Source organism: Hypomesus nipponensis, chromosome 19, assembly GCF_054491055.1.
Source record: "Hypomesus nipponensis isolate SF chromosome 19, ASM5449105v1, whole genome shotgun sequence".
Lineage (NCBI taxonomy): Eukaryota > Metazoa > Chordata > Actinopteri > Osmeriformes > Osmeridae > Hypomesus > Hypomesus nipponensis.
Genome location: NC_140379.1, coordinates 10084733 through 10105773, shown reverse-complemented (window position 1 = coordinate 10105773; position 21041 = coordinate 10084733). Strand labels below are relative to the sequence as shown.

Genomic DNA, 21041 nt, shown 5'->3' with positions numbered 1-21041 from the left:
GTGGTATTTGACAACTTTAGTAGGAAACTTGTCAGGTCATACTTCCTGGAAAACAAATTGTTGGAAACCTTACTTTTTGCGCAAGTTAGTACTAATTGCCACACTAACAACAGGACGAGTTATTTTCTTTTTGGGAATGGATAACATAATAGAAGACAAACTTTGTTTTTGGACTTTTGTCTTTGTTGGGAGCTGAACGAGGATTACAGCACTCAATATAGAACATGCTTAAACATCCAGTCCTGAATAGCACCATTCAAAGTGATACAGAAGACTGTATTCATTTTTTAATGATTTGTATTTTTGTCGCACAATTTAGACTGGTGAACCGTTCTGTCAGGGTATTGTCATCCTTGACAAGTAGCCACACTGGCACAATGTGACATGTTTGTGTTCTCTCAAACTGCAATGTGTCAGACATGATGAGGGCCCACTCAGCTAAGCAAAGTCTGCTGAAGTGACTGTTCCTTTGTACTGGTGTGATTTCTGGGTGATACAAAGTTCACTTTAGTCAGACCTCATACATTTACAAATGGGGAGAAATACAGTGAATTGATTCCTTTGAGTCACATCTGGGTTCTCCCAGCTTTGGTAGGAGTGTGTATAGTCATGCTGATCATCCTCTCACAACCATGCTATCTCCTTAATGACTCACACTGAATGACTGCTTCCTGTTTTTAGGCATAAAGTATACAGAACTGCAGACTGGTAACTGTGAACTCAGTATGATGTCCCTCTGTCATTCTCTGGCTACTCATGACTCAACAGCGAGATGATGAGTCATGACTTGGATGTTTCCATACTCACTAAGGTTAGTTCAAAAACGTAAATGTTGAGATTAAACTGTGTGTTTATGACACACAATAATTGTAATACATATTTTAAGGGGAAAGTATAAGGCCTATTGTGACGATGTATGAATTAAATGTAAAAGCAACAGTTTAATTAGACAGAAAACCTAATTGTGCCCTTTGCTGTTACACAGTGTTTAATATAATGGCTGGAAAATAGTATAACGTTTCCATACCATTTAGTCTAACCTGATACCGTCAATAGGTTTTTAAATTATTTGTTTTACAGAAAGCATATCCGGATGAAAGAGTGGATTCTCTTAATGATCCTGTTTTGAGCATCAGTGTTAAGAAATGCTGCAGAAGTATAGTTATGTGGTGCCTTCACGTGGCAAAACCTTGTCACTGCAATCACCTCTATAAGATTATTTCAATCCAATGTTTTGATTAGATTGAAATGCTACCAGAAGCATGAAATATTTAATGATGAAAAATAAAAAAAGGTGACAGTCTAGTTACATATGCATGAAACTTAAAAACTTCAAAGCAAAATGAATATATTTTTCTGCTCTTCAACTATACCAGGTAAGCCTAGGGTTCATTGTCATTCAATTACAAGTAGTTGATGACGATTACATTATAGATGTAGAAGTAGTTTATGTTGAGCATAATATTGACCAAAAACACTCCACCTTCACCTACACTGTAAAATGTACTCAAACCATGAACATAATTGCTGCTCTTGTCTTTCATTTGCATTTATATGATTTAGGCATGCCAATCTAAGATATTTTATGCACAGACAATCCAGCATTTGGTCACAGCCCATTGAATCTCTGTAGTTGATATGCAAATAATATCCTTGGGCTACTATTGTATTCCCCTACTTGCAAAATGAGAGAGAAGAACATTGTTATTGTTGCTATTATCATTATCATATTCCATAGGCTTTTAATGTTGCCGTTAAATGTTTCCATAATGTGTTATCAACAAATCCCTGTTATTACTTTTTGGATGAAAAATTGGTTCTTCCTGGAATAAGTTGTAAGTGTGTAAAAGCTTATCTTTTTAACAGCTCTCACTCGGGAAGTTGCGAGTTGTTTTGTAGCCTAGTCTTAGGTGAAGTTACAAAAAGAGCTTTTGTTCACCACATTTCACAACCTTTTTCACTGAAAACATATTATATTGGGTACATGTGCAAACCAAGATTAGGAACATTGTGGTAACACCAATCCTGGCCCAGAAGTGAGCCGTTTAACATTAGGATCCTAATAACATTCACAGTACACAGACTTTATCCTAAAGCAGTGACTTTATTCTAGGGTGCTCTGAATAGGTTTCACTAAAGATGATTCCTATTGAAACTGGATGCTAATGTTAGCAAGGGTAGAAGGACTGGGATATAAAATATGACAGTTTTCAAATCAATTTATGTGGATTTCCACCCTGGTGTATGTGCAGCCGTCGAACACAATTTACAGAGAGGGAGAGATACGCAGGAGACAAGAATATATGGTATAATTATAGTTTAAGCCACAAGGTGGCAGTAGAAGGTTTGTCTGAGTCTTAAATATGGAAAGACCATAGCTGATCACATATTCAAACACCAAATACTGTCCTTCTACATGTCTTGGTTATTTTTGTGAAGTTACACATTATGTGTAATACACGTATAGATTTTTAGTTAAAGGAAATCTATGTTTTTTATGATACGCTGATATTTTAAACGTAGTGGGCTGATGCTAAATTCAAAGAAACAACTCTTGGAGCAATCTTATTCACACTTTTTCAGCTATGCATAATCATTTGGTAGACTTTGACAAGGCACAAACAGCGCTACCTAAATGCTGCCAAGTGAATGAGAGGAAAGGGGAGCCATTTTGGGAAGACATGCCCCTGAATCTCCTGTTACATGTATGAAGCGATGTCCCACTGAGGAAGGGGAGGGTGGGCAGCGTGTGAGTGTTCTTCTGTATATGTGTTTGAGTGTGTGCGTGCAATGAGCACTGCCATTTGTGTCCATGTGTGTGTGTGTGTGTGTGTGTGTGTGTGTGTGTGTGTGTGTGTGTGTGTGTGTGTGAAAAAGAGTAATCAATCTTGTAACCAACTCTGATGACATCTACATATTCATCAACATAAATCATTACTATTGTTTCCTTCCAGTTTCCTTATTCTTAGAAATGATAATATTAAGCACGTATCCCGTCTTCATCATGACCATTCTCATGTTCTGTAGTTTTGAGTCCTGAATCCATTGTCTTTTGTCAGGCCTTTTTTACCTTTCTTACCTTTCCCGCATTAATTAGTTCTGTGTGGACAGGCAGAAGAGAGTGATCTCCTGTGTTCAGTATCAGGTTTAGAGATTGAGGGCAATGTGTGTGTGTGCATGTGTGTGCATTCACATAGGTGTGTGTTCCTCTTTGTTTGTGTACACATATGGTATATGTTTGTATATGTGTGTGTGTGTGTGTGTGTGTGTGTGTTTGTGTGCGTGTGTGTATGTGTATGTGCGCTCTTTCTCAGGGCAAGCTTTTTTGGCTGAGGCCAGTGAAAGCAAAGCCCATGACAGAATGTCTGGCTGTGTGTCGATGACCAGGCAGCCAACCAGCCAGCCAGCCAGTGGAGCCAGACCGTCTGGCTGCCTGCCTGCCTGCCTGCCTGCCTGCCGCCAGTGCTGCTTTAGAACTGCAGAGAACATCCCAGGCCCTCAGGGAGGAAAGGAGAGGGGGAAGGAGGAGGAAAGGGAGGGGGATTGCACTACTGCACTCCATCGCTCCATATCTATTTCTCAGATACAGTACTGACATCTAAGAAGTCAACACAGTTGCTTCTTCTTTTCTTCTTTCTTCCCCTCTTTTACTGTGCAACACTTCTAGCATGTCTCCAATTTCCTGTACAAATATTTCCCTAATATCACTGTTTCTTTTCATTGTATTAATGTATTTCCATTGTATTGTTCAATACCTACTATTGCAATTTTAAAAGTTAGCTGTGGCTGTTTTCATTTTTACATCTGAGTTATCTGCAATTACATATACTAATTACTTATAGTAGTGGAAACACTATCCCTCATCTTTACAGGAAGTCCATCTGAAGGACGGGATGGAGACTGGGAAGGTAGACAGGAAGTATGAGTCTTCCTCCCAGTGCTAGGAGATGCAAAAACATTTTAGCATGTGTACCACAAAAGCATTAGCCTCAGCCAAAACAATGTGGAAGTTTGGAAACTAGAGTGACATGACAACGTTTCCTGCATCAATTTAGAGTCACTAAATAGACAAAATTACAGATCCTAAAAGAAAAGTCGAAATGATATTGGGTTCCTAAAAGAAAAGGGCTTACAAACTACTACCCTAAATGAATATGTTTATGTAGTTTGGTTATACAATTTGAATCTGGATACAAGGGGAAAAAACCTTGTAGGGGCGGAGGTTTTGCAAGGAATAGAAGCCACTTCAGGCAGAGCTCAGCCGATGTTCAACACACTGTGCCTATGGAAGTCCCAAGAAGCTCCTGTCTAAGGAATCCCAACGTTTCTGTCATGTGCTACTCTTTTCTTTGAATTTTGACAAAACAAAACAAAGTCGGAGATGCAAAATAAGATTGAGAACAAGATGGTGGATTTTCAGAGCCCACTCCCCTCTCATTACCACACATCCCTACCAAACCCCTAAATCTCCCTCAGATATGCAAACCACAGGACCAACATGTTTGGCTTGGAAAGAGAATGGTAAAAGAAATATTTTGTACGTAGGGAATTTTGAGGTGTTGCACAATGGGAAAACCCTGGGCTTTCTTACTGGTGTTTTTCTCAATTGTAAGCCATGAAAGGCAGACATGTAATATACTGTTGTAAACTCAAAGGCATGCATTCTCCCTCAGTCAAGTTTATCTACTGCTTCCATCATGTCAAGCTGTAGAGTAGACAGTGGAAACGCCATTGTCATTATGTTTGAAATGACAAAAAGTTTACTATTCTGTTGAGAATAGGCCATGTTCAGTAACCACCTGAAATTAAATATGAATAATAATAATAACACTGCTAACCAAAATTAAAGGCAAAACAACATGGGAAAGTATTTTTTTATGTCTGAGTAACGTGGCTACGTTTCATTTTTCTCACAGCCACTGTGACTGTATAATCAAGTCATTTACTTTTCAAACTAAATCTAATTACAACTCTCAGCAGGCCTCCCAAATTGCAGTCAAAATCCCCCCCCCCCCCCCCCCCCTCCCATACACACAAAATGTCTCACCTTTAGAGACTGCAAAAAGCAGACATGTCTTTACCCCAAAGCCATCACTTCTTGTCCACTGGATGCTTTTATTGCTATTCCATTCAACTTTTATGGCTTTTAATCTCTCCCCAAATATGAGAACTTTCCTAAATACGGTGCTAAAAGCACAGAATTTTCTCTTTTAGGAGCCGGTTTTGAGCCCATGTACTCATGGTGGTTTGTTGTGTAATCTCTCAGCTATGTGTTTCTCACCACAATCATAACAATGTGCAGTTTGTTTCCATTGGTATCAGACCCGAATCACTGGGTTGTTCTCTTTAATTCCACTATTTGGACAGAAACGGATGAAAAAGAAAGATGTCGGGATATCTGCATTTACTAGCTAAGAACTTAAATAACTTTAAAAAACATTGATTTGTCTCAAATTAAAAGTCAAAATTGTCCTCAGGGGTCACCAAAACTAACTTGAAGAAGCCAAATAATGTAAAAAGCTGTGACCTTGAAGCAGTGGAACAATGACAATTTTCATTTAAGAATATTTATAGTGAGTTCTAATTTCACTAACGTTCAAAAATGAGAAATCTTTAGTGCTAAACTTATGAATCTGAATAAATAAATGAAGCACAAACTGTAAGGATGTTCTTATAAATTGTGTACGTAAACCACAAAACCAATGCTTAACAAATAACATTATATGCATACTTTATTGTCAAGGTGCAAATGGCATTGTTTTTGCAAGGAATTGACAAAATCTGAAAAAAGGTTCTTCTTATTTTTGCAGTACACATATTTTCCATTGGCATTATGAAACTCGATAATGCATATATAGAATCCAAAGTGCATAATCCTTTTTATTTTGTCTATATACACATTAATACATAAATAATTACATTGAAAAAATTACTCAGTATTTACAAGCATAATATATTTCATATAATATATAAAACTTTATATTAAATCTAGGTAGATTATATTTGGGATAGTGGTTGAGATAGCTGTCTGGGAGTCAGTTCTGATTGAGCTGGTGTGCACAAGAGCACAGTTGTCTGTGTATCTATATATGTGTGTACATGTGTTCTTTCATAAGTGTGTATGTAGTGTGTGCGAGAGCCTGTATGAGTAAGTGTATGGGTGTATGTACGGTTTGGCTGTGCATGTGTGTGTGTAAGTGTGTGCCTGTGTTAATGTCCATATGATTGTGCGCTATCTATGTTTGCTGAGTAACACCTCCAGCCAGCAGGGGCAGGAGGTGATAAACTGTCTGGAGTAGCAGGGGCCCCAGCCCTTTGCAAAGCTAATTCGGACACTGAGCGGGTCGTAGGGCCCTTCCTGGAGCTCCGGTTCTATGCCGTGCTTCAGGATCCAGCTGGACCTCTCATAATCAAATACTTTGAGGGAGAAGCCTGGCATCACCCTCTTCACCATAAGACCTCTGGAGCTAGGAAGGTCCAGTGTGGGTGAGTGAGCAAACACAGGGTGCTGGCTGCGGTTGTACACCCACACGCCATCCGGCTCCTGGCTCAGGACGATGCCATAGCCAATCTTGCTGCGTGTCCGCTGGACACAGCTGCCCCTGCTGCTGTCGCCACTGCTGCCGTGACTACGGCTTCGGTGATTGTTGTCATGGTAAGCATTGCCATTGAGCTGGCCCAAGCAGAGGCCCGTGCCTTGAGGTAGGTCATAGAAGATGCTGAGGGAGGAGTCATGGGCAGGGTACAGGCGGCCCACACGGGTCCGTTGCTCCCAGTAGGCCACGCTGCACCAGTGGAAGCGCTGGCCGTCAGAGGTCGAAGAGTCAAGGGAGGTACCGGTGTCTGTGAGTGAGAGAGAGAGCGAGAGAGAGAGAGAGCAAGAGAGAGGGTTATTGTTCTAAACAGCCCTTTTTGTATCAACAAACTTGGTTGAAGTGAATTAAAGTCTGGAGAAAGTGCAGAGAGTAAGGAAGTTCCTGTCCAGCGAAAATGTTAACCAGGTTGAGAACTTCACCAAAACAGATCTATTTTGTCCACACAGACTGAAAGAATATGCATTCATATGAATAAGTGCTGAAGTGTAACTACGTTTTTGAGCCCCGTTAGAAAGACTGTCTTTCTTTGTAGACGGAGAAGACTACCAGATCAGTGCAAAAAAAACCTGAAGCTGTCAGAAAACCATCATGTCAGGATAATAACACCCCACCCCCCACCCTACATTCCAGATTGGTGAGCCAGCACGGACTACCCCTTTACTCCCCCCATCACCACACCTCCTTCATCCCTTTATCTGACGGCAGAGTGGAAAAGAGAGGGAAAATGAGAAAGAAAGAAAGAAAGAAAGAAAGAAAGGAAAAAGGAAACTTGGTAGTGGTGGGGGAGGGGTATACAGCATTCAGCTCCCTGACAACCTAGCACAAGCCTGCAAACCCCTGACCCTCCAGCCCTCGTGCTATCAGCTCGCATTAACTCCCACACAGAGTGATGCCATTATTTTGCTCCAGAGACTCTATTGACACAGAGGATTTAAAGTCCTATGTGCCTGTGGTCCCATTTCTTTTATACTGCTGTCCATCAGCCCCCCCCCCCCCTCCCTCTCGGTCTGAGGCCCAAATGGCTGCTCTTTCCATATTAACATCCTGCTTTCAGGTACATTTTTTGTTGATCTTGAGTGGGGAAAATACAAGTTTAGCATATGTGTAGGTATGTGGGGAGCTACAGAGACATACACAAACTAGACACAAAGTGCAATAGCATTTAGCTCAATAACACAAATGGGGGTCCTGTGTGGGAACTGACGATCCACTCTGGACATCCTCAAGTCCAGCATCCCTAGTCCCAGGTCAAAAGTGTATGTCTCTCAGACATACATGTGTCATTAGTGAATTCCAGGCTGGCAGCTCCTAGTCTGGACAGTTTTTTCCTTCCCGTACGAAAGCACAGAGTGGGATACTTGGCTAGCGAGCTCAGACACACACCATTTGGATGTTTTTACAGGCTCCACTTCCCTGTAGTAACGCTGCACAAACATGTCTCAGAGAAACTACAAAATATGACACTATGGGAGAAAAATCCCAGTCCAATGGACTTTATTCACCAAGACCAAAGCAAAAGGGTTGTGTGTGACATTGTCAATGTCACTCTGTGGATGTGCTTGCTCCTGGACATAAGGCTGTAAATAGCATTCTGTTAATGAATAAAACTACTGTTGTTTAATGAATACAAGACACTGACAAGAAAGATGGGAGCAAAGAGATTGTATGTATTTACTAACCCAAACCCTATCAACGTATCTAAATCATTGTTGAATCACTCAATCACACTTTACAGGGTCTTTAATGCTTAAAATTAGGAACAAAACAGGAATGCACGGGTGAACAATTAACAGTGTCTAGAATCAATAACACAAAGTTCTAGTTGCAGCCCCTCTTTGTTGGACGCACTCAAGTTAAGAGCTCCGACACACAGATTCCTGCTGGCTCTCCACAGGCTCAACCACCGCAAAAAACTGTTTTTATTTTATTTTCACATTCAGAATTGAAGGCTTGATTTTTGTTCCTCTATCCCTAACTTTGACAACAGGAGTAAAAAGTGTATTTTTCCCTCAGCCAGCACAGAGGGGGTAACATGTGTAGAAGAGAGGGTTGGGAAAGAGAGATATGGAGTGAAACAGAAAGACCTACGAAGACATGGTAAAAAGTATGTTTGAGTGAGAAACCCTGCCAACCTTAACCATTGAAGCAAAAAAAAGTGGGAGAAGGAAACATTATGGAAAGGAAAGAGGGAGGGAGAAAAAAGAGAGCTGTGTCTCTCATCCTGTGCCAAGGATTAAATTCTCCTCCAGTTATTAGACTCTTCCACTGTTGCTGACAGAGAGGAGGAGTGGGAAAGAGTGTGTGTGTGTGTGGGGGGGGGGGGGGAACAAGGCACTAATACAGATGGGACAAATCCCAGACCTTTCTGTTATTTATGATATATGAGGAGGGGAGGCAGACTAAGAGATCTGCCTGTTAAAGTTTTGTAACCCCCCTAAAGAGCCCCCAAGAAGACATATAGCCTTGAACTACAGTGTACCTCTCCCGTCCATTTCTCTCTCAGTGGTACTGAGAACCTCTGTTGTTTGAGACTATTACTATTATTATAGAAAAACTTCCATCTAAAAGGCCACATTTAGGTTGGCGTCTGAGCTATCTCTCCCATTAGGAGACTGTTATCACTCAGACATGCACCAAACTGCACAGCAAAGTAAACCACAGCAGCCCTGCACTGACTGACTGCCTGTCTGTGGCCCTGGGAATATGTGTCTGCCAGTGGGCATGGGCGTCCGTGTGTACTTGTGTAACTGTTTGGAGGTCTGTCAATTCCTCTCAACTTACTGCAATATCTTTGACATTTTCAAGAGCACAACTGTCAAAGTATGCAGTCCATTCACTGGAAGGACACCTTTCTTTTTTTCCTTTTTTCCCTGAGAATAAACAATTTGTTATCATAAACAACCATCCAATGTATTCCTCCAAAGCATTCTTTGAATTAGAAGGTATCTGTTTGAGGTGGCAAATTCCCAAGAGTATGGGGTTTCAAATTGATCACTTCAAAGAATGACGCCCACTGAAAGCTCTTCATGTCACAGTAAGTTACTGTGAAAGCTGTACATATCTTTTTACATCATGCTCCAAAGGGGGATCGTCATGGAGAGTCCTCTATCTGCTAATGACACCCTACCTATCGATCTGTCCAGAGTATAAGATTTTTTTTCTGTCAGAAAGATTTGTCTCCATCACAACACTTGCAGAAGAAACCGTTTGACAAACACACACAAATGTGCACACAGGCATTCAAGAAAACACCCCCTCAGACACACACATATACAAAGTGTTCTTCTGAGCACATGAAACCAAGCAAACAGCACTTTGTACAAATAAACCAACCAACTCCTAAGAGTCCTGGGAAATGCACGTGACAACTTCCAGAATTCTTGTTGCCGTACTCTGTCAACATTTGCAAATATTTTTATGGTCAACAGTATGGCGAGATTCCATCAGACCAAATTGCAAGTTGGCAAATATTCTGAAGGCACTGTGATGAGTAAGGCGGAATGTTGTTTAAACCCCCTACACATGTCGTTTCCAATCTACACTTGCTTGGTTGACTGTATTTTAGGCTTTGAATCCAAGTGAGTGTTAAGATGAGAGACTAGTTAGTGAAGTGATGGGTAGTCATCTAGGTAACCAACATAAAGCACATAGGATTTCATATAGAGATTAGTGAATTATGTAAAACAGATAATTACACCTGTTGACACATTTATAAATGTATGAATACTTTCATGCAAGTAATAAATTGCTCATATTGATTATATTTATTCCAGAGTAGTTCTAAGAGAGGGAGAGAGACGAACTAAGCAACAACATACCAATATGTGATTAAAGGAAAGGGATGTGAGACGACATACAAATTGAGTAAGTAAAAGCAACACAGCATAGCAAAAGAAGACTTCCATTTCATGTCCAGTGACCACATAATTCCTCGAATTATCAACTTCCTTAGCCAGCGCTGGCATGGATGGGGTCTGTGTCTAGCAAGGTCACTTAGCAAACTCATCACTGTCGATTCTTATTACATTTACCTTAAGTGCCTGTAGACACTGGACAGTGAGGCGTTTGTGTACATTGCTGTGCTTTTCATAGCTCTGAACAATGTTGTTTTTTTTAAGAAACACCATATAAATGTGACCATCAACTGGTCTTTGTCAAATGGTTCATTTGAAGCAATCAACACAATGTAATAGGTAACAAGTAGGTTATTTGGAGACAATAGAGCCACATACACCTCTTACCTTGTTAAGGTGAGCTGTATTTCTCTGTCATGCATTATGGTCAGTAAGACATGCCACACAAACATTCTGCATGTGCTGTTACATAGTATATCTTATACAGGATGCCAAAACAATTTGTAATTGCAGTATGCCAACCAGTTATCAAGCTATTCTGACCCACAACTATCTGCACAGCAGAAAGGGTGTCAACCATGGAGACAGCAGCAGATTAGGAACCTATTTTTGTTTGTTGGTTTAGGACACAATGATTCAATGAAGTAGTATGTTGTTGCATTTTGCAGGATGCATTTATTTATACTGCCTGCAGAACATACAAAAATTAAGAAGTAAAAGTATGCAGTTTGAAATGAGGCAACACTAAACCACAGTAAAACTGGATCCATTTTTTTTAGATCAATACAAACAATAAGAAATGAGGAAATAGCATTTACTTTTAGTTATTCAGAGAGAGAAACTACCAGGCCACCTTAGATTCGAGCCTCTAGGTACTAGACAGGAGTTAACCATGTCTAACGCACGCTCAGCTTGAAGTGAAAAAAATAAGATGAGATGATGGAAAATATTTGAGGAAATGGCAAGCGCTTAATGGGCCAGTGCTTGATGTTGAATTCCATAGTCTAATGTGTCTCATTGAGTCAAAAGACCAAGTATTGTACACATGCCAGGAAACAGTCCATGACTTCAGGTCAACTAGAGGACCTGCTGAGAAAAAAAACTACAAAACGTGTAGTCAAATACTAAGTGCTACAATGTTTTTACCTTTTTTACCCTGAGTTTCTCTACTGTAGTCACAGCATTACCTCCTTAATGTACTGTTGGTGTTCTTTTCAAACACATATCCCCCGTCCAAACCACTCTTCTCTTGCTCCTTCTCTTCTCCTCTCCTCTCTCTCTCTCTCTCTCTCTCTCTCTCTCTCTCTCTCTCTCTCTCTCTCTCTCTCTCTCTCTCTCTCACACACTCTCTCTCTCTCACACACACACAGACACACACAACCTGGTGCCTTGTCCTACTTCCCAGCATTTCTCTGCTGTACCCCCTCAGTCAAAAGGGTTGATTCATGGGTTGACATCGCTCCGAGTGCAGACGGGACTTTGGAGCAGAATGTTTGGCCAATAACTTGATCTGCTTACAGTAAAGAAACAAGCCACCAAAAAATGATTACAGAGGGAAAATAAGAAGTGGCCTCCTCACTTAACCTCAAGTATCCACTGCAACTAATATATTGTGTCAAATAAATCAATAAAAATAAAGAACAAAGTATTGTAAGGTGCTGGGCAAGAGCAGATTCACTTTCATTTACTGGTGTATTTCTTACAGACCTTAATACATGTCTTGATCAAGAATTGAGGTCAACTAGGCCTGCTCATCTTTGTATACATGCCACAGAGCATGATAGGATGGGTATTGCTTTTGCAATTGTAATATGCAGTAGTATGGAGCCATCTGCATTCATTTTTTGATTTGTTTATTAAAGTTTTTCCTTGCAGTCTGTACATTATATGGCTTAATTTCAATGGTATTTTTAGTTATCTTTTAGACATTTTTTAAGAAGTCAAAGTTTATTTAACACAGTTGACAGTGTGCATACTTTGTACACTTTGAGCTTCAAATGAACACTTTGGCACTGTAAACTTCAAAACGAATGTGGACAGCCCAAAAATTGTAATGTTGTTTTCTTTGACATTTTAAAGGCCAATCTTCCCTGACCTACCTACAGCTGGCCACAACCTTGAATGAAAAAAGTTTGAGTGAGCTTTTCAACTGAAGTTCCACAGATGATGTGGTTGATAGTGGTTTGTGTTTAGAGTATGTCCCAGTGAAACCCCTATATGAGTCTTTCAAGACCGATCTTATCTCTCTATCCTTAGTTAGATGGACATTCCAGACTGTCTCTCACACACACACAACCCGTCTTTCCCATGAGGGTTAACTTAACGACAAACAGGCCAGTGACACCGTGTTTACTGTGAGTTACAGGTCTAGACTGAGATAGCAGGGCCCTCCTAAGAGTTTCCAGCTGACATTTCCATTTCCAAAAAAAGGTTGATTGCCGTGATTTGAAGGGGAATGTAAACTGATCAAATGATAAAAGGACACAGGCTAAAGGTATGTAAGGACCACACCCTGTCATTATCCTTTCAAAGCTAAATAGTTGCTTTATTGTTTTCAAAAGAATAAGAAACAAAAAGGAAGGTTACCCTCAGAAGTCTAGCATGAAAAACGGCATAATGCTGCTGTTTCTTATGGTAAAAACATGTATTTGCAGCAAACACCAAATCTTTTTCAGTGTTAATGTTCTTTAAACTGCACAAAAGTTGCCTTGACTAAACGATTTTAAAAGCTATACACTGTAGTACTTCTGTTTGACTGTGGATTATAATATCTAGCTTTTATCTTGTTGCTACTTAAAAGCCAGATCCTCCTGTCTAACAGACAGGCATATGACACAGCTTTGTCTGGATATACTGAGGTGCAAGTAACAACTTTTCTTCAAGAATCAAGGACACAACGTGTATATAAAAATGGCAATGACAGATTATGCCATTTGCAGGGCTCCACAATTCTAGTAACAGAGGACCACACACACACAAACACACACACCACCTCTGGTAAACTAATCTGTCTACTTAAACTTTACCTGCCCAACATAGGGAGTGGCTCTCTCTTCCTAACTCTGGGTTACTAGTTCTGTATAAAAGCAATTTTTTGAACGTATCTGGCAAACATGGCATGAATCATCAACACTCATGACAAATGTATAAAGTCTGTAGAGAACATTGTAATGGGACCTACTCGACCCGCAACAAACAATGTGCGTTGTTTCTTGTCTTTTGGGTCTCCCATAAACAAACAATGCATGCACTGAGGATGTCTTTCAACACACCACAAGCAGAGAAGGCGAGTTTGATCGAGTGGGCCTGTGGTCTCTCTCAACACTACAAGGACCCCCCAGCGTAAACAAACAGGGCTCAAGTTTCAACCAGAGGGGACTGCTTTTGTACAACCCCACCACTCCCCAAGACCACACCCCCTAAAAAAAGCTTTAACCAGAGCGTCTCTGCTCTCCCCCAAAAAATGCTAACCCCCTTCCACTGCTCAATTACCAAGAGGTATGGAGGGATTTGAAGGAAGAGAGGGGGAGTGAGGGGGATGGGTACAGGGAGAGGGAGTGGAGCTCTTAGAGGGATTTTGTTGCATTTTCATCTGAGCAAAAATATTTTACTGTTGAAAACAGAGAGAGAGAGCCTAGCTACATTGCTAAATTACTGTGGCATCAAGTTTCGGGGTGCCCTGGGTATTACATTGAAGACTAGCTCCTGTAATGTCAGTTGGAAGCATGTAGTTACATTTGATATATGCTTACTATTTGGAAAAAAGAAAACATACTGAAAACTACTGTGGCTACTGCACACATGAGTGAAAAGCAAGACTTAGACATGATATAACAGTTGGTTTGAAGCTAGTTTGTCTGACCAACAAGTGTGCTTGTTCTGTCTTTGATGGCAAGCCATTTAGAAGCATAAATTGCTCCTCAAAATGATAGGGGATTAAACCACTATCTATGTCTACTAACTCCCTGAACTAAACTACAGTATGGCAAATCAACCTCCTCATGAAGTTAACAATTGGTCACTTATCCATTCATAAAAAGCAGTACTGCAAATTTACTACTAATGTTTACAACCTTATAACAAACAACCACTGACATGACACTCCTGAAACTTTGAGATTATTTTCTTTTTTACTCAATGGACGAATTGCTTGTTCATCACTCCATGATCAATTGGAAACCCCTAAACTATCAGTTTAGCCAGTGCACAAAATGTTACACACCAGTATAGGTCACACAATGTCACACTGTGTGACCAGTGCCGGTCACACAACATTCTCAGCCAGCTTTTGAATCCATATCTTAGTTTGGAAATTATAAAATTAAACTTTCTGGGCCGTAATCTTTGCGCACCACAAACTCACTTGTGAAGTCTCTTGGTGTGACTGGGGGTGTGTGACTGGGGGCCACAGCTTCAGTGTAAAACAGTGTTGAATCTGACAGATCTAAAGAAAGATTCATTTGAAAGGTTAGGAAATAATAGTAATGATTTAACACCCGACTTAGCATTATTTACAGTAAGACCTATGCAGCGCTCACCACCTATTGTGTTGGAACCCACTGGTATAAGGCAGAATTCTTTGATACTCACCAAGTGGCCTGTGCTCATTTGAGTAAGATAGCTGAGAGTATGGAGGTGGAGGGGAGTCTGAAATACAATAAATGTACAGAACAGATCATAAACATCAAAGCCAAAACATTGTTTTGGCACCATATAGGTTTATGCATACTTTGCAACCATGCACACATTGACAGGTGGTATTTCTCATACTTTAAAATATTCTTGTCTTAATGGTTCAAGCTCTGAACAAATCGTTTATGGCTGTGCCTGTGTGTTGTTGAAATGTGTATTTTATCAGGAGAAATACATTAGAAATGAATAAATAAGAAAACTGCGGAGAATAAAGCTGATAAAAAAGGCTGCGGGTTCTTTAAGAGCCAAGGCAGTAATTGCCGGAGTACTCAGTCAGTGAGATACCAAGCTAGCCAGTCTGGCGCCAGCGGTATGCAAACTGTATATTATCGCCACTCCTTCACCTAAATAGCAAGAGGGGGACCTCCTAAGCTAGAAAAAAAGAGCCCTTTAAAGCTCAACTTGAGAGCAATCTTCCAACGGATAACATCCAAGAAACGCTTATCCTCATACTTGAACGTTGAAATGAGACGTTATGAGTAAAGGAAAATCTAAAGTTTCTCCCTTTCTGCAATGTATGAGTGCATATGTGTAAAAGAAAAAAAGAGAGAGATGGACAGAGAGAGAGAGAGAGAGAGAGAGAGAGAGAGAGAGAGAGAGAGAGAGAGAGAGAGATATGCCGACAGAGAAGTGGGCTTGTCTATATCCTAAAAATGCGCATCATCATTAACGTTTTGTTGAATTTACTAAAGACAGTTTAGGAATGGCTTTTATGTCCAACTAATGATTGATCATATGTAGGCTATCATGAATAAATTGATCGAAGCAAATCTTGCGTACTTGAAGTCTTATCAATACACGCAAAGTGCGTAAAGCAGTAGTTAGGCCTGTAGACAATGTTAATATGTATACACTAGATTCGCTAGACGTAGATCCGCTGTCTTTGAATAAATGGCAGTGTCTTTAGATGTGTGTGCATATTCATATGCTAAATAACAAAATATATAAAGTTTTGAAGCCATTAGGCTACATTTTTTTTCTTACCTGGCCCACACAAGCGACTGTAGTGATAGGGATTGCAGCAAACCGTTGCGCTTTCTGACATTCCAAAGCTTTGACAGTAAAATAACGCTTTTAGTCGGGCCGTGCGAGGTAAATCGGTCCATCGATACAGTTTACAAAGGAGGAACTGAGGGGATATAGGATGACCACCTAATCGCTGCTCCATCTGAGGCACCAAGACACATTCACTGGGCATCCCACCTTTGGACTCAACAGCCTCCAATAACACATCCAGCAGTTTTTCCCTTAGTCTTTTCAAAAACGCATAAGTAACGTTCTTGACTTCTTGTTCGCTCACCGGGCATGAGTTAGTTTCTACTTGGTCTTGGGTCCGGCTCCTCGGTCTCGGGTCTCTATCTCGAAACAAACAGCAAGTCATCGTTTTGCTGTCATTCTCGTGTTCCTGAGCTCCGCGATGCTCGGGCACACACATGACACTCCGACCATTGTCTGAATTGCCCACCGCGAGGTTTCCGCTGCAGGCTTCGCCTAAAGTTCCTTGAGACAGACCTGATCTGGTTATCGACCAGAGCTCCGTTTTCGGAATCTTTTCAGGGTTACTGCCGCACGAACAGTCCCGACTCCCCTTGCTTCGTTTGCTTCCATCTTCCCCGTCTCTATCAGTGATCAAACGGCTTCTCCAGAGTCGCCGTATAAGACCTGAGCGTTTAGACCTGAACATACGACAACTTAAACAGTTTTGGATGTGTCGTATTGTTCCTGCGCTGGCTTGCGGAAATTCCACATCGATTTATGCTCCTCGTACAACATCAAGGTTTTGTAAACTGCGCGCACGGCATGCGCAGCGGGGGGGCAATACATTTATGACCAAACCGCAACATTAAAACGTAAACGTTGCATTTAAAAAAGACCAAACGAGTACACTGACAAGATCAAAGTGGGATATAATCAAAAACGAATTACCGGCTGTAGTCTGATCATGTTCAAGTCAATTAGACTAAAACGTTGAATCGTTCTTGTGAAGCAGCCTACATAACCCCCTAATAAACGGCGCAGAATAGAACAAACGCACAGCCGTTTTCCTTCTTTTAATGGGCCTTTGAACACTTTAGACCGTTTGCCTTAAAATCCACAGCACGTAATAGCCTATGAGTTGCTTCAACCGGAGTAATCCCATATAGGCTAATCCTGGCCACAATCACATTTCAATGTTTGATTCCACTGTGTGAATATAATTCTTTACCAATCCCACAATAAAAGCCTCCGTCAAAATCCTTGTCTGAGCTCTGATCGCGACGTAAGCGCAGAGGCACAGCTCATATTCCGTTATGAGAAGTTGCTTTAAAGTAAACTCGAATTTCTTCACTCTGTTTCGATGCTATTCTTTTTCGGATACACACTCGTTCGTGCACACACGGGGGCCCCAAGGAAAGCTCTGGAGCCATTGGTTGATTCCCATCATGTGCCAGTCTAGACACTTTGGCGGCTGTGAGCGGCAGTGATTGTTGCGCAAACACGGTTTCAAGTTTCTTAACTCTTAAAGGCACATCATCCTTTTATCTTTCGAATTCTGGACCGACTCCATCCAATTCACACGCCCGATGTTCAACTCACACTAGCCAATCTCACAATACTGGACCCTAAATAGGCATTCATTATAGCTTTTTCCATTCTCTGACAAACACATACCGAATCCAAAGTAAATTGGAAAAACAACAAAAACTATGTATAGGCCCACCACCATCAGTGGATGGTTACCAACCCATCAGTAGATTGCTTTACTATAATATCTCTGAGTTAAGGCTAATGGTGGGAGAGACAGGGTGTCCGGCACCAGATCACCTCCTAAAATAAGTGCCCCCTCCTGCCTGCCTGTGTCTGCATGTGTCTGTCTGTCTGCCTACCTGCCAACTTGCCAACCTGCCTGTGTCTGTCTCTGTCTGTCTCTGTCTGTCTTTGTCTGTCTCTGTCTGTCCACTATAGGGCCCTGCGATTCCCACGGTCCACCAGCAGAGAGGAGGCAGGCGTGTCTCAGGAATAACATGTTATCAGCTCCATTGCCCCTCTATTGCCTTCTCTCTTATAGTCTGGAGACATGGCAGACAGTGTTGTCCAACAAGGCAGCAGGATGTATTCACAGTGTCGCATACATACATGGACATAATAAAGCATGCACACGCTCCTCTCCCTGACTAGACCCCCCCCCCCCTCAAACTTGCACAGAAGCATCCTCTTCTACTGTGGCTAGTCACAGATCCCCTCTTATGACCACATGCTGGGGTTCTGGAGATAATGTCAACTCGGACCACAGGAAATCCGCCACCCATCACCTTTTATCTCAATTTGAGGTCTTTCTCTTTGCAGAGATAATCTGCCAAACAGGAGACACTTTAGCCAGCTAGTGTGTTTGTATGCTTTGAAGTCTGGTCAGTGTCAGTCCTCAAGGTCAAAGTTAAAAGTAAAATACCACATCCTCAATGCAGTGATGTGGATGACACACATGAGTACTAATAGCCCCAGCTTTAGGGATACTTGGGTGTCTTTATTTTAGTGCTTAGAGCCCAGAGGATTTCACTGTAGGACTTCTGCTTCTCACTCAGATCAAAAGCAATTCTCATTGAAATTCTTGCATAATTCAATGATTACAATTGTGATTATAGGCCGATGTTAGGCATGCCAGTCATTCAGATCAAACATCAAAAGGTAACATTTCCTCAGGTCTGCCTGAAGGCAAAACGTATCCACCCTCTAGACCTTGACCATATTGCCTACACTTCAGCTTTTCATCAAGCGAACACTTCGCCCCTGTCAGCCTTGCGGCTCCAGCTGACGCAGTGAAGAGCTCTGGCAAGACAGAGCCGTTCATCTCCACAATTGTCATTTTCTAGGACCTCATACTTGTAAGTTTGTTTGCAGTCGGAATATGCGTCTATTTAGACTTCCATCGAAGGGAATGGTTTCTACGAATGTGAATGAGGAAGGAAACAAAACCCAAACAAAGGAAGAGGAAAATAACCTTTTGATGGAGTCTGTTCCTGGCTGTTTGCAAAGTTGCACAATGTAATGAGTAAGCGTTAGACTGGGAGCTGTGGAAGTCTGACAGTAAGGCTAAGCAAAAGGTTGTAGGCTTGTCTGTGTGTGCATGTGTGAGTGTGCATGTGTGCTTTTCTTGTGTGTGTGTGTGTGTGTGTGTGTGTGTGGGTGTGTGTGTGTGTGTGTGGGTGTGTGTGTTTATAGGGGTAGTTAGAGTGCTGATCAAGATTTGGTCCAGGCTCCAAGTAAAGCTGTGGGACAATACAACACAGGAACTGAGCTCCCGGAGTCAGGAGGTCAGTAGATCTGCTGTCAACATGGCTTCCGCTCTTATCATTCTCTGCCTTCCCCAAAGTCTGTGTATGTATATCATTGAGTGTGAATGGTAAGGTAAGTATGTTTTTTCAGATCTGAACTGACCCCCAATGACTATAGCTGTCTCTGCCTCATCAGAAACCCAAATATGACCTAGACCATGAGTTATAGTAACATCTGAGTGAATGGATCTTCATGGAGGTCTTCAGACCAAGGATAAAGTGTCCCACAGGAACCTTTTTGTCACTATCTTCATGCGTGCCAAGAACCTACAACACCTTTTCTGCTCTAGCAACATAGAAATTATTTCCAACAGAACACACCACTTATCAGGAAGTAGAGCAAAAGAGGAGGCAGTTGTTACAACCCTTGCCTCATGGTTTATGTAATAAATAATCACATTTTAAGAAATCCAATAAAGCAATAAAAAGGAAGGAAAATCTAATAAGGTATTAGAAAACTATTAGGATTATACATGAGACATATGCATTCTAAGCAATGAGGCTTGGTTGTACAATATCAACATTGTACAAAATGAACTATTAGGGGCATGAGACAACACAGCAAAATATAATTATGTGAATAAAATTGATTATTATATTTCTTCAGGCCACATTAATCATTGACTCTGAAACAATATATCATTACCCAGGTAATCAATTTCTACCATCTACAATCGCTGGCCCTTCAGCAAAAAAATAGATTTGAGGGTATTGGGACTTTAACACGAGATATATCTGTTTCTTTTATGGCGAACACATTTGCACAAACAGAGACATAGACACTGGAGGGCCAGTTTGGCTCGCTAAGTATTTTGTTTCGCACAGATTAGGAGGTGGGCGGTGAGGCACAGAGTATAGTGATGCAAAATGGAGGTGACAATCCCAGAGGAGGCTGAGAAGTTTACCACCAAGTTTGACTCTGAATTTCCTTTCAGACCCTCAGCAACTCAAAGACACCCCCCTTCCCCCCACCCTCAAACACACATGGTACTGTGAAAGCGGGGGTCTTCAACAGCTTCCTTTTAAGGTGATGGCGTGAGGGCAAGCTATGCCCATTGACCTCTTTATGAAGCCGTTACCACAGGAGAAGCTGAAATGTCTTGTGATGCCTCTTATGATAGTGAGGCCAGAGCTGAGGTTTTACAGGGAACAGGGAAGTGTTTAGCAGAGACTGGGGAGTGTCTGTGTGTGTGTGTGTGTGTGTGTGGGGGGGGGGGGGTTAACACAATTGTCTGCATGTTTGTTGCACATAAACTTTTTTGTGCTTTCTTAGCAGGCATGGAGCCTAGCACCCTGAATATCCAGTGTTGTGCATGTTTGACATATTTTTCATAGGCTTTTAACATTTGTCCAAACCCAAGCCCTTCCCAAGAGGATGGAATGGAAGGCATTAGAGAAGCCAAGACTAACTAACTTTTCCCTACCCCCTCAGCGCAGTAAAAGTCCTATCCTGTTCACAGCGTGGGCTGGACGTTCCAAGGAACATGCTTTATATCACAAGTAATTGCTTGTGATTCTCCCTCTCGCTTCAAAGGCGGGGTGCACTGTGGTTCAGGGGTCAAAGGCTAGACCGTTGTCCAAACGCC

The 21041-nt window shown here is 41.4% G+C and overlaps 1 protein-coding gene across 3 annotated transcripts; it reads right to left on the bottom strand.

Moving 5' to 3' along the window:
* Positions 1-5733: 5733 nt before the first annotated feature.
* On the bottom strand, positions 5734-17547 carry LOC146246952 (SMAD family member 6-like). 3 transcript variants are annotated; one of them, XM_084682688.1, is made up of 5 exons: positions 16443-16527; positions 16127-16194; positions 15041-15097; positions 14814-14894; positions 5734-6843 (listed from the first exon to the last, which is right to left on the bottom strand). In XM_084682688.1, the coding sequence occupies exons 2-5, from the start codon at positions 16185-16187 to the stop codon at positions 6233-6235; spliced, it is 810 nt and encodes a 269-aa protein (XP_084538814.1). In that variant the 5' UTR covers positions 16188-16194; positions 16443-16527; the 3' UTR covers positions 5734-6232. The 3 variants fall into 3 exon arrangements, with proteins under 3 accessions (XP_084538814.1, XP_084538811.1, XP_084538813.1); XM_084682685.1 differs by having other exon boundaries at positions 16127-17547; XM_084682687.1 differs by lacking the exon at positions 14814-14894 and having other exon boundaries at positions 16127-17547.
* Between the last annotated feature and the right edge of the window lie 3494 nt (positions 17548-21041).

Coding starts and splice junctions, on each gene's coding strand:
- LOC146246952 (XM_084682685.1), bottom strand. CDS start 16,826: ATGTTCAGGTCTAAACGCTCAGGTCTTATACGGCGACTCTGGAGAAGC. Junction 15,098..16,126: donor CAGTCGCTTGTGTGGGCCAG/GTAAGAAAAAAA, acceptor ATTGTATTTCAG/ACTCCCCTCCACCTCCATAC. Junction 6,844..14,813: donor CACACCAAGAGACTTCACAA/GTGAGTTTGTGG, acceptor TCTCACTCACAG/ACACCGGTACCTCCCTTGAC.